Source organism: Catharus ustulatus, chromosome 33 (assembly GCF_009819885.2).
Source record: "Catharus ustulatus isolate bCatUst1 chromosome 33, bCatUst1.pri.v2, whole genome shotgun sequence".
Classification (NCBI taxonomy): Eukaryota; Metazoa; Chordata; class Aves; order Passeriformes; family Turdidae; genus Catharus; species Catharus ustulatus.
The window spans coordinates 2,025,057-2,039,408 of NC_046253.1; the positions used below are offsets into that span (position 1 = coordinate 2,025,057).

Below are 14,352 nucleotides of genomic sequence, written 5' to 3' on the forward strand. Positions count from 1 at the left end.
TAATACTAAATAAAAATTTAAAAATAAAATTAAAATTCGTGAAGAAATAATAATAATTTTAAAATATGATAATAAATTATAAATAAATTAAAATAAATAATAAGGATTTAATAACAAAATAAAAATACGCTAATAAAATTATAATTAAATTAATAATAATAATTTTTTAAAATGATAATGATAACGATAATGGTAATGACAATAATGATAATGATAATAATAATAATAATAATAGTAATAATAATAATATTTAAAATAAATGAAAATAAAAAATAATAATAAATAAATAAATAAATAAATAAATAATAGTATTAATGAATTTAAAAGCCGGGAAAAAAATAAAAATAAAAATAAAAATAAAAATAAAAATAAAAATAAAATAATAATAGTAATAATAATAATAATAGTAAGAATAATAATTTTAAAATGTAATAATAAATTATAAATAAATATAGTAATACTAAATAAAAATTTAAAAAGAAAATTAAAATTCGTGAAGAAATAATAATAATTTTAAAATATGATAATAAATTATAAATAAATTAAAATAAATAATAAGGATTTAATAACAAAATAAAAATATGCTAATAAAATTATAATTAAATTAATAATAATTTTTTTAATTATAATGATAACGATAAAGGTAATGATAATAATGATAATGATAATAATAATAATAATACTCTTAAAAATAAAAATAGAATAATAATTAAAATATCACTAAATAAAAATTAAAATAATAAATGTTTTAATAGAATAAATAATAATTTAAAAATAAAAATAAAATAATAAAAATATAAATAAACGAATAAAAATAATAATAATAAAGATTAAAAATGAATAAAAAATAAAAATAAAAATAAAAATAAAAATAAAAATAAAAATAAAACTAGTAAATGAAATCAATAAAACAAAAATAAGCCAGGGCCGTGCGAGCTCCGGAAGCGCCGGCGCCGCCCCCGCGGCGAATTTGGGTTCAAAAATCACAAAAAAGGGAAATGAGAGCAAGGAGAGGAGCAGCGAGCAGGAAATGCAAATTGGGGAGCCGGGGCAGCCCGAGCGTGAAAAATAAACCCAATAAAAATAAAAATGGGGTGGGGACAAAAATTCGGGGCTTGAAACCAAAATTTGGGGGGAAAATGAGAATTTAATTCAAATTTTTGGGGGGTTTTAGTTTAAAAATCGGGATTTTTAGCCAAAATTGGGGGTAAAAAAATGAGGATTTTAATTCAAATTTTTAGGGTTTTTATTTTAAAAATTGGGATTTTTATCCAAAAATTGGGGGTAAAAAAATGAGGATTTTAATTCAAATTTTTGGGGGGTTTTTATTTTAAAAATTGGGATTTTTCAGCCAAAAATTCGGGCTTGAAACCAAAAATTGGGGGGGGGAGGGGTAAAATATTTGGATTTTTTTTTTAATTTGGAGATTTTATGAAAAATTTTGAATTTTTTGAGATTTCATGTCAAAATTTCTGAATTTTCCCCCAAATTTCACAATTTTACCCAAAAAATTTCAGAATTTGATCCCAAAATTTCTGATTTTTCCCCAAAATTTCCAATTTGTTCCCCAAATTTTCCAATTTTTTAATCCAAATTTTTTCCAAAATTTCTGATTTTTTTTCCAAAATTTCAGAAATTCATCCCAAATTTCAGAATTTGAGCCAAAATTTCAGAAATTCCCCCCAAATTCAGAATTTGATCCCAAAAATTCTGATTTTTTTCCCCCAAAATTTCTGACTATTTCCCCAAATTTTATGAATTTCACCCCAAATTTCAGAATTAACAAAAAATTCTGAATTTAATCCCAAATATTGCAATTTCACCCCGAAATTTCAGAATTTCACCCCAAAAATTCTGAATTTGATCCCAAAATTTGATATTTGATACCAAAATCTCTGATTTTTTCCCAAAATTTCAGAATTTCACCCCAAATTTCAGAACTTGACCCCAAATTCCAGAATTTTTCCCAAAAAAAATCAGAATTTGACCATAAAATTTCAGAAATTGATCCCAAAATTTGAGATTTTGTCCCAAAATTTCCAGATTTTTCCCAAAATCTCCAAAATTTTCCACAGATTGCAGAACTTGACCCCAAAATTCCAGAATTTGACCCAAAAATTCAAAATTTCTCCCAAAAATTTGAATTTCACCCCAAAAATTCTGAACTTTATCCCAAAATTTCAGAATTTGATCCCAAAATTTGGAATTTTTCCCCCAAAAATTCAGAATTTGATCCCAACATTTCTGGTTTTTTCCCAAAATTTCCAATTTTTTCCCCAAAATTTCAGAATTTTCCCCAAAATGTCAGCATTTCATCCCAAAATTTCCAAATTTTTTCCCCAAAATTTCCAAATTTCACCCCAAATTTCAGAACTTGACCCAAATTTCAGAATTTTACCCAAAATTTCAAAAATTTTCCAAAAAAATCAGAATTTGATCCCAAAATTTCAATTTCATCCCAAAATTTCTGTTTTTCCCCAATTTCAGAATTTTCCTTCAGGTTTTCTGACTTTTTCCTAAAATTTCTGAATTTGATCCCAAAATTTCCAATTTTTTCCCAACAAATTCAGAATTTGATCCCAAAATTTGAGATTTGACCCCAAAATTTCCAATTTTTTTAACCCAAATTCCTGGATTTAGCCCCAAATTTCAGAACTTGACCCCAAAAATTCACAAATTTTTCTCCAAAATTTCCGATTTTTTCTAAAAAAATTTCAGGATTTGTTTCTAAAAATTGGGATTTCACCCTAAAAATTCTGAATTTCCCTCCATTTTTTTTCCCAAAATGTCCAAATTTTTCCCCAAATTTCCAAATGTGACCCCAAAATTTCAGAATTTTTGTCCACAATTTCCAATTTTTTCCTTAAAATTTCTGAATTTGATCCCAAAATTTCCAAAGTTTTTCCCAAAATGTCCAAAATTTTCCACAGATTTCAGAACTTGACACCAAAATTCAGAATTTTACCCAAAAATTCAGAATTTTTCCCCAAAAAATCAGAATTTGATCCCAAAAATTGGGATTTCACCCCAAAATTTGCCATTTCACCCCAAAAATTCAGAATTTCACCCCAAAATTCTGGTTTTTTCCCAAAAAAATCAGAATTTGAATTTTATTGCAAAAATTCTGATTTTTTCCCAAAATTTCAGAATTTCACCACAAATTACTTAATTTTGCACCAAAATTTCGGAATTTTTCTCCACAATTTCCAGTTTTTTCCCTAAAATTTCTGAATTTGATCCCAAAATTTAAGAGTTGATCCCAAATTTCCAATTTTTTTCCCAAAATTTCAGAATGTCACCCCAAATTTCAGAAGCTGACCCCAAATCTCTGAATTTTGCCCCAAAAAATTCAGAATTTGTCCATAAAATTTCAGGATTTGAGCCAAATTTTGAGATTTCATCCAAAAAGTTCCAATTTTTTTTCCCAAAATTTCCAAAACTTTCCCCACATTTCAGAACCTGACCCCAAATTTCAGAATTTTACCCAAATTTTCAGATTTTTTTTTTAAATTCAGAATTTGATCCCAACATTTCCGATTTTGTCCCAAAATTTCAGATTTTTTTCCCCTAAAATTTCTGAATTTGATCCCAAAAATTGCGATTTTGTCCCAAAATTTCAGATTTTTTTCCCTAAATTTCCAATTTTTTTTCCCTAAATTTCCGGATTTCGCCCCAAATTTGGTTTTTTTGGGGCTCTCGGGGGTTTTTGGGTTTTTTTGGCTCCGAGGAGGAACCGAAACGAGCGGGGGGAGGGGGAGGGGGAGGGGGAGGGGCCGGAACAACAACGCGAGCTCAGAGCAGAAAATTTGGGGTCAGAAAAGAAATTTTGGGGTTTTTGGGCAGATTTTTGGGGTCTGGAAGAAGAATTTGGGGTCCAGGGAAATATTTTGGGGTCGGGGGGGAAAATTTTGGGGTCAGGGGAAGAAATTTTGGGGTTGGGGAAAGAAATTTTGGGGTTTCTGGGGAGATTTTTGGGGTCCAGGAAAATATTTTGGGGTCAGAGAAGAAGTTTTGGGGTTTCTGGGGAGATTTTTGGGGTCAGAAAAGAAATTTTGGGGTTTTCTGGGCAGATTTTTGGGGTCTTCGAAGAGATTTTGGGGTCCTGGAAAATATTTTGGGGTCAGAAAAGAAATTTTGGGGTTGGGGAAAGAAATTTTGGGGTTTCTGGGGGTTTTTTGGGGTCAGAAAAAAAATTTTGGGGTCAGGGAAGAAATTTTGGGGTCCCTGAGTGGATTTTGGGGTCAGGGGAAGAAATTTTGGGGTTTCTGAGGAGATTTTGGGGTCCGGGGAGAGGATTTTGGGGTCCTAGAGGAATTTTTGGGGTCCAAAAAAAGAATTTGGGGTCCAGAAGAAATTCTGGGGTCTGGGAAAAGAATTTGGGGTCCCTGAGCGGATTTTGGGGTCGGGGTAAGTATTTTGGGGTTTCTGAGGGGGTTTTGGGGTCTGGAAGAAATTTTGGGGTTGGGGAAAAATTTTTGGGGTCGGGGAAGAAATTTTGGGGTCACCGAGAAGATTTTGGGGGTTCTGGGGAGATTTTGGGGTCACCAAGAAAATTTTGGGGGTCCAGAGGAGATTTTGGGATCCAGAAAAATATTTTGGGGTCGGGGGAAGAAATTTTGGGGTTACCAAGAAAATTTTGGGGTCTGGAAAGTGATTTTGGGGTCGGGGGAAGAAATTTTAGGGTCTGGAAGAAATTTTGGGGTCTCTGAAAAGATTTTTGGGGTTCCCTTTGGGATTTTGGGGTCCCCGAGCAGATTTTGGGGTCCCCGAGCAGATTTTGGGGTCCCCGAGCAGATTTTGGGATCCCATTTTGGATTTTTGAGGTTCCCCGAGTGGATTTTGGGGTTTTTGAAGAAATTTTGGGGTCCCTGAGGACATTTTGGGTTCCCCTTTGGGATTTTGGGGTCGCATTTGGGATTTTTGGGGTCCCTGATTGGATTTTGGGGTCCCCAAGAACATTTTGAGGCCCCTGATCAGATTTTTGGGATCCCTAAGGACATTTTGGGGTCCCTGAGCAGATTTTTGGGGTCCCCAGGACATTTTGGGATCCCTGATTTGATTTTTGGGGTCCCCAGGACATTTTGGGGTCGCATTTGGGATTTTTGGGGTCCCTGATCAGATTTTTGGGGTCCCCCAGCACATTTTGGGGTCCCTGATCGGATTTTTGGGGTCCCCTTTGGGATTTTTGGGTTCCTCGAGGATATTTTGAGGTCCCGAGTGGATTTTGGGGTCCTCAAGTGAATTTTGGGGTCCCATTTGGGATTTTTGGATTCCCCAAGGACATTTTGGGGTCCCTGATCAGATTTTTGGTGTCCCCCATAATATTTTGGGGTTCCTGAGCAGATTTTGGGGTCCCATTTGGGATTTTAGGGTCCCTGATTGGATTTTTGGGATCCCTGATCAGATTTTTGGGGTCCCTGAGTAGATTTTGGGGTCCCCCAGGACATTTCGAGGCCCCTGATCAGATTTTTGGGGTCCCCTTTGGGATTTTTGGGGTCCCTGATGACATTTCGGGTTCCCATTTGGGATTTTGGGGTCGCATTTGGGATTTTGGGGTCCCTGAGAAGTTTTTGGGGTCCCCCAGGACATTTGAGGTTCCCCCAGGGCATTTTGGGGTCCCTGATCAGATTTTTGGGGTCCCCAGGACATTTTGGGTTCCCATTTGGGATTTTGGGGTCGCATTTGGGATTTTAGGGTCCCTGATCAGATTTTGGGGTCCCTGATTGGATTTTGGGGTCCCCCAGGAAATTTCGGGGTCCCTGATCGGATTTTGGGGTCCCCAGGACATTTTGGGGTCCCCCAGGAGATTTAGGGCCCCATGGCCCTACAGGAAACCTACGGGAACTGGTTGGGCCCCGAGCGCCTGCGGCGGCAGCCAGGTGAGTCCAGAACCCCAAATTCGGATTTTTTGGGTAAATTTTTGGGTAAAATCCCCCAAATTCGGATTTTTTTGGGTAAATTTTTGGGTAAAATCCTCCAAATTCCCCTGTTTGGAGAGAAAAATCCCCGAATTCCTCCTTTTTGGGGAATAAAATCCCGAATTTTCCCCTTTTTTTGGGTGGGTAAATAATTCATTTTTTTCTGGAATAAATCCTAAAATTCTACAATTTTTTTCTGGGTTAAATTCCCTTTTTTTTATTCTGGAAAAAAAAAATCATCAAATTCCCCTTTTTCCCCCCAGGATAAATTTTTAAATCCTCTATTTTTTTTTCCCGATTAAATCACCAAATTCTAAATTTTTCAATTTTTTTCTGGGGTAATTCCATTTTTTTTTTTTTTTTAATCCAGGATAATCCTCAAATTCCATTTTTTCCCCCCAGGATAAATCCTAAAAGTCCCAATTTTTTCAGGGAGATTTAAAAAAAAATCCCCAAATTCTCAATTTTTGGGGGGGGTAAACCCTCAAATCCCCATTTTTTTCTAGGATAAATTTCCAAATTCTCCTTTCTTTTTTTTTTTCAGATTAAATCCCAAAATTCCACATTTTCCCCCCATTTTTTCCCCATTTCCCTCCTCATTTTCTCCCCATTTTTTCCTTATTTATTCCCATTTCTTTCCTCTTTTTTCCAATTTCCCCCCATTTTTTTCTCATTTTTCCCCATTTTTGGTAATTTTTTTCCATTTCCCCCATTTTTTCTATTTTTCCCCACACTTATTCTAATTTTTTGCACATTTTTCCCCATTTTTTCCACTTTTTCCTCCTTTTCTTTTCTCATTTTTTTCCCATTTATCATTTTTTCCTATTTTCCCCATTTTTTTCCATTTCTCCCCATTTTTTTCTAATTTTTCGCCCATTTTTCCTCATTTTTTCCAATTTTTTTCCACATTTCCCCCCATTTTTCTAAATTTTTCCCATTTTCCCCAGTTTATCTCATTTTGTCCCATTTCCCCCATTTTTCCCTCATTTTTTCCTCATTTCCTCCCCATTCTTTCTCAATTTTTTTCCAATTTTTTCCTCATTTTTCCCCCATTTTTTCCCCATTTTTTCCCATTTTCTCCCTATTTCTTCCTTTTAATTTTTCTCATTTTTTCCCATTTTTGCAGGAATTTACTCCGTGGCTTCCAAGATGTCCCCGGTGGGCGACTTCAGACCAGGTAAATTCCAATTTTTTTCCCAATTTTCCCCATTTTTCCCCATTTTTCCCTGATTCTTTCTCACTTTTTCCTGACACTTCTTCATTTTTTCCATTTTTTTCCTGAATTTTTCCCAATTTCCCCCAATTTTTCTCATTTTTTCTCAGTTTCCCCGATTTTTTCCAATTTTCCCCATTTTCCCCAATTATTTTTCCTCAATTTTTAACCCAATTTTCCCCATTTCCCCTGATTTTTTCCAAATTTTCACCTGAATTTTTCCATTTTCTCTTCCTGATTTTCCTCAATTTTTATCCCAATTTTAATCCAAATTTTCCCCATTTTTCCCGATTTTTTCCTCTATTTTTCCTATTTTTCCCATTTTTTACAGATTTTTCCCATTTCCACTAATTTTTTATCAATTTTTCCCGATTTTTTTCCATTTTCCATTTTTTCCTCATTTTCCCTGATTTTCCCCAATTTTTATCCCAATTTTAATCCCAATTTTCCCCCATTTTTTGTCTATTTTCCCAATTTTTTCCCATTTTTTCCTGATTTCCTCCCAATTTTTCACATTTTTATCCAATTTCCCCATCATTTTCCCAAATTTTTCCCAAATTTTTCCCATTTCCCTGATTTTTCCCCATTTTCCCTGATTCTTTCCCACTTTTCCCCAATATTTCCAAATTTTTTCCATTTTTTCCTGATTTTTTCCCAATTTTTGCCAATTTTTCCCAATTTTCTCCATTTTTTCCCAATTTTTCTCTATTTTTCCCCGATTTTTTCCCAATTTTTCACAGATTTTCCCCTAATTTTTCCCGTTTTTCTGATTTTTTCCATTTTCCATTTTTTCCTGATTTTCCCCAATTTTTATCCCAATTTTAATCCCAATTTTCCCCCATTTCTTTGTCTATTTTCCCAATTTTTCCCCATTTTTTCCCGATTTCCTCCCAATTTTTCCTTTTTAAAATCCAATTTCCCCATAATTCTCCCCATTATCCCAAATTTTTCCCATTTCTCTGATTTTTCCCAAATTTTTCCTATTTTCCCCTGATTCTTTCCCACTTTTTCCCAATATTTCTTCATTTTTTTCCATTTCATTCCTGATTTTTTCCCAATTTTCCCCATTTTCCCTAAATTTTTCCCATTTTTTCTCAATTTTCCCCTACTTTTTCCCAATTTTTCACGATTCTTTCAACATTTCCCCCATTTTTTTCATTTTTCCCATTTTCCCCCAATTTTTCCCAACTTTTTTCCAATTCCCCCCATTTTTCCATTTTTTCTCATTTTTTCCCATTTTCCCCATTTTTCCCTCATTTTGTCCTTATTTCCTCCCCATTCTTTCTCTTTTTTCCAATTTTTTTCCAATTTTTCCCCATGTTTTCCCAATTTTCCCCATTTCCCCCTATTTTTTCTATTTTTTTCTGTTTTTCCCTATTTTTCCCCAAATTTTCCCCATTTCTCCCCCATTATTCCCCTTTTTTTTCCTATTTTTTCTCCATTTTTTCTATTTTTTCCCAATTTCCCCAATTTTCTCCCCATTCCCCCCATTATTTCTATTTTTTCCACATTATTTCCATTTTTTTCTCCATTTTTCTCCCCATTTCCACCACATTATTTCTATTTTTTCCCAATTTTTCCCCATTTTTCCCCCATTTTTCTCATTCTCTCTCCATTATTTCCAATTTTTTTTCTATTTTTTCCCAATTTCTCCAATTTTCTCCCTCTTTCCCCCATATTTTTTTCCATTTTCCCCAAATTTCCCCCATTTCTTCACCATTTTTCCCCCATTATTTCCATTTTTTCTCCATTTTTCCCAATTTCCCCATTTCTCTCCCCATTTCCCCCACATTATTTCTAATTTTTCCCATTTTCCCCCCATTTTTCCTGTTCTCTCCCCATTATTTCCATTTTTTTCTATTTTTTCCTGATTATTTCCCTCCTATTTTTTCTACTTTTTCCCATTTTTCCCCATTTTCCCCCAAATTTCCCCCATTTCTCCCCATTATTTCCATTTTTTCTATTTTTTCCCAATTTCCCCAATTTTCTCCCCATTCCCCCCATTATTTCTATTTTTTCCACATTATTTCCATTTTTTTCTCCATTTCTCTCCCCATTTCCACCACATTATTTCTATTTTTTCCCAATTTTTCCCCATTATTTCCAGTTTTTCCCAATTTCCTTTCCCCGTTTTTCCCCATTATTTCCATTTTTCCCATTTTTTCCCAATTTCTCCATTTCTCTCCCCATAATTTCCATTTTTCCTCTTTTTTTTCCCCAATTTCCTGGTTTCTCTCCCCATTTCCTCCCCCCATTTTTATATTTTTAATTTTTTTTCCCAATTTCCCTGTTTCTCTCCCCATTTCTATCCCAATTTTTCCCCATTATTTCCATTTTTCCCATTTTTTCCCAATTTCTCCTTTTCTCTCCCCATTTCTCTCCATTTTTCCCCATTTTTTTAAACATTTTTTCCCAATTTTCCCAATTTCTCTCCCCATTTCCTTCCCCCATTTTTTATATTTTTAATTTTTTTCCAAATTTCCCTGTTTCTCTCCCCATTTCTCTCCGTTTTTCCCCATAATTTCCATTTATTTCCCATTTTTCCCAATTTCCCTGTTTCTGTCCTCATTTCCTCCCCCATTTTTTATTTTGAATTTTTCATATTTTTAATTTTTTCCCAATTTCCCTGTTTCTCTCCCCATTTCTATCCCAATTTTCCCCCATAATTTCCATTTCTTTCCCATTTTTTCCCAATTTCCCAGTTTCTCTCCTCATTTCCTCCCCCATTTTTTATTTTTAATGTTTTATACTTATATTTATTTCCCAATTCCCGTTTCTCCCCCATTCCCAGCCTCCCCCATTTTTTATTTTGAATTTTTTATATTTTTAATTTTTTCCCAATTCCCGGTTTCTCTCCCCATTTCCTGCCCCCATTTTTTATTTATAATTTTTTATATTTATATTTTTTCCCATTTCTCCCATTCCCAGGCTCCCCCATGTTTTATTTTTATTTTTTATATTTTAATCTCCCCCATTCCCAGGCTCCCCTGACAGTTTTGAGGACGATTACGACGACGTTTCCATGGCGGGATCCGAGCAGGGACCCCCGGCCAAAGGTGGGACCAAAAATACCCAAAATAAACCAAAATAAATCAAAATAAATCAAAATAAACCAAAATAAACCAAAATAATAAAAAATACCCAAAATTCAACCAAAATAAATCAAAATAAATCAAAATAATAAAAAATAATCCAAAAATACCCAAAATTCAACCAAAATAAATCAAAATAAATCAAAATAAATCAAAATAATCCAAAATAAATCAAAATAAATCAAAATAAATCAAAATAAATCAAAATAATCCCAAAATAATCCAAAATAATCCAAAAATACCCCAAATAAACCAAAATAAATCAAAATAAATCAAAATAAATCAAAATTACCCAAAATTACCCAAAAATACCCCAAATAAAACCAAAATAAACCAAAATAATTCAAAAATACCCAAAATTACCCCAAAAATAAATCAAAATAAATTAAAATAATCCAAAATAAAATGAAATACCCAAAATTACCCCAAAATAAATCAAAATAAATCAAAATAAATCAAAATAAATCAAAATAAACCAAAATAAATTTTAAAACCCCAAATTACACAAAAATAAATCAAAATAACCCTAAATAAACCAAAATTAACCAAAATAAATCAAAATAATCCAAAAATACCCAAAGTAAACCAAAAATAACCCGAAATAAACCAAAATGACCCCAAATAACCCCAAAATTACCCCAAAATAAATCAAAATAAACCAAAATAATCCCAAAATAACCCAAAATAATTCAAAAATATCCAAAATTACCCCAAAGTAACCCAGAATAACCCAAAATAAACCAAAATAAAAGAAAATAAACCAAAATAATCCAAAAATACCCAAAATTTCCTCAAAATAAATCAAAATAAACCAAAATAAACCAAAATTACCCCCAAAATAACCCAAAATAACCCAAAATAACCAAGATAAACCAAAAAAAAACCCCAATATAACCAAAAATATACACGAAATTACCCCAAAATAAACCAAAATAAAGCCAAAATTACCCCAAAAATATCCCAAAATAACCCTAAATAAACCAATTTAAACCAAAATAACCCAAAATAAACCAAAATAACCCAAAATAAACCAAAATAACCCCAAATTACCCCCAAATAAAACCAAAATAACCCAAAATAACCAAAAAAAACCCCAAAAGACCCAAAAACACCCAAAATACCCCAAATAAATAAATAAAAAACACCGAAAAAAGGGGGGGATTAATTTTATCTAAAAATGGGAAATTTAGGGATTAAATTTCACCTAAAAATTCGAATTTTTGGGTTAAAATCCCTTTTAAAAATGGGAATTTTGGGACAAAATTTCACCTAAAAATTCAAATTTTTGGGTTAAAATTCATTTAAAAATGGGAATTTTGGGGTTTAATTTCACCTAAAAATTGGAATTTTGGGGTTAAAATCTCTTTTAAAAATGGGAATTTTGGGATTAAATTTCACCTAAAAAATTGAATTTTGTTATTAAATTCCCTTTTAAAAATGGGAATTTTGGGGTTTAATTTCACGTAAAAATTCAAAATTTTGGCTTCAAATCCATTATAAAAATGGGAATTACAGTGGATTAAATTTGCCTACAAATGGAATTTTTTGTGAATTAATTTCATCTAAAAATTAGAATTTTGGGGAATCAATTCCACCTAAAAATGGGAATTTTGGAAATAAATTTTGCCCAAAAATGGGAATTTTGGGGATTGAATTTAATTTAAAAATTGAAATTTTGGGGTTTAATTTCATTTAAAAATGGGAATTTTTGAGATTAAATTTTGCCTAAAAAGGGGAATTTAGGGGATTAATTTTACCTTAAAATTGGAATTTTAGGTATTAAATTTATTCTAAAAATGGGAATTTTGAAGATTAAATTTTACCTAAAAGTGGGAATTTAGGGGATTGAATTTAATTTTAGAATGGGAATTTTGGGATTAAATTTCACTTAAAAAATGGGAATTTTGGGATTAAATTTTACCTAAAAATTAGAATTTGGGGGTTAAAATCAATTTAAAAAATGGGGATTTTAGGGTTTAAACTTCAATTAAAAATGGCCATTTTGGGGATTAAATTTCGTTTAAAAATGGAGATTTTGGGATTAAATTAATCTAAAAATTGGAATTTTGGGTTTAATTTCACTTTTAAAAATGAGAAATTTTGGATTTAATTCCACCTAAAAATGGGAATTTCAGGATTTAATTTTCTGTAAAAAATTGGAATTTTGGGGATTAAATTTCATTTGAAAATGGGAATTTTGGGGATTCATTTTATCTAAAAATGGGAATTTGGGGATTAAATTTAATCTAAAAATGGGAATTTTAGGATTTAATTTTCTGTAAAAAATTGGAATTTTGGGGTTAAAATCCCTTTCAAAAATGGGAACTTTGGGATTAAATTTCACCTAAAAATTCAAATTTTGGGGTTAAAATCCATTTAAAAATGGAAATTTTGGGATTAAATTTTACCTAAAAATTCCAATTTTGCTGTTAAAATCCATTATAAAAATGAGAATTTTGGGACAAAATTTCATCTAAAAATTCCAATTTTTGGGTTAAAATCTCTTTTAAAAATGGGAATTTTGGGACTAAATTTCACCTAAAAATTCAAATTTTTGGGTTAAAATCTCTTTTAAAAATGGGAAATTTGGGACTAAATTTCACCTAAAAATTCAAATTTTTGGGTTAAAATCTCTTTTAAAAATGGGAATTTTGGGACTAAATTTCACCTAAAACTTCCAATTTCAGGGTTAAAATCCATTTTAAAAATGAGAATTTTGGGACAAAATTTCACCTAAAAATTCAAATTTTTGGGTTAAAATCCATTTAAAAATGGAAATTTTGGGGGTTAATTTCACCTAAAAATTCCAACTTGAGGGTTAAAATCCCTTTCAAAAATGGGAATTTTGGGATTAAATTTCACCTAAAAATTCAAATTTTGGGGTTAAAATCCATTTAAAAATGGGAATTTTGGGACTAAATTTCACCTAAAAATTCAGATTTTAGGGAATCATCCCAAAACCCAAAAAATTACCCAAAACCCCCCAAATATTTAAATTTTTTTTCTTTCACAGGCGTTTATCTCCTGGCGGGGCCTCCGGGCTCTTCCCGAGCTCCGTCCCTGCAGGACCCGGAAAATCTGGAGCTGAAATCGCCAAATCCCGACCCCAAATCCCAAAATCCCGACCCTAAATCCCGGAACCCCGACCCCAAATCCCGGAACCCCGACCCCAAATCCCGGCATTGCCGCCGTTGCTGGAATTCCGTGGCCGTCCTGGCGCTCCTGGTGGCCTCGAGCGCTCTGCTCTGGGGGGGGCTCCTGGCGGCGGCGCTGGGCAAACGTGAGTGGGGGCTGGGGGAAATTCCAGAAAAAATGGGGAATTTGGGGTGAAATCCAGAAAAAATGGGAAATTTGGGAGTAATTCCATCAAAACATGGGAATTTTTGGGGTTGGTTCTACCAAAATTGGGGCATTTTCCATCGAAAAATGGGAATTTTGGGATTGGTTTTATCTAAAAATTGGAATTTTGGGGATTTAAATCGACTGAAATTCCGACCCCAAAATCCCGAAATTTGGACCCAAAATCCCAGAATTTTGACCCCAAATTTCTGTAATTCCAACCCCAAATCCTGGAATTCCGACCTGAAATCCCAAAATCCCGACCCCAAATCTCGGGAATTCAAACTCCAAATTCCCAGAATTCCGACCCCAAATTCCCAAAATTTTGACCCAAATTCCCAGAATTCCAAACTCAAATTCCCTGAATTCTCACCCAAAATCACAAAATCCCAAATCCAAATTCCCAAAATTTTGAGGCCAAATCCCGGAATTCTGACACAAAATTCCCAAAATCCTGACCCCAAATCCCAGAAAATGGGAATTTTTGGGGTAAATTCCACCAAGAAATGGAAATTTTTGAGGGTGGTTCTACAAGAAATGGGAAATTTGCCATCAAAATATGGGAATTTTTGGACAAATTCCATCAAAAATGGGAATTTTGAGGTTGGTGTTGTCTAAAAACGGGAATTTTTGGGGTTGGTTCTACCAAAAATGGGGAATTTGCCATCGAAAAATGGGAATTTTTGGAATTGGTTTTATCTAAAAATTGGAATTTTAGGATTAAATTGACTGAAATTTTGACCCAAATCCCGAAATTCTGACCCCAAATCCTGGGATTCTGACCCAAATA

General features: G+C 33.0%; 1 protein-coding gene across 2 annotated transcripts in view; it reads left to right on the forward strand.

Moving 5' to 3' along the window:
- Positions 1 to 3,787: 3,787 nt before the first annotated feature.
- Positions 3,788 to 14,352, forward strand: part of LOC117009542 (C-type lectin domain family 4 member G-like) — a 39,367-nt gene continuing 28,802 nt past the window's right edge. Inside the window, exons 1-5 of one of the 2 annotated variants that reach the window (XM_033083787.1) lie at positions 3,788 to 3,811; positions 5,804 to 5,879; positions 7,045 to 7,095; positions 10,113 to 10,187; positions 13,237 to 13,503. In XM_033083787.1, the coding sequence (XP_032939678.1) occupies positions 5,819 to 5,879; positions 7,045 to 7,095; positions 10,113 to 10,187; positions 13,237 to 13,503 (454 nt within the window). In that variant the 5' untranslated portion in view covers positions 3,788 to 3,811; positions 5,804 to 5,818. Of the gene's footprint in view, positions 3,812 to 5,772; positions 5,880 to 7,044; positions 7,096 to 10,112; positions 10,188 to 13,236; positions 13,504 to 14,352 lie in introns of those variants that run through there. The other variant, XM_033083786.1, reaches the window with a different exon arrangement.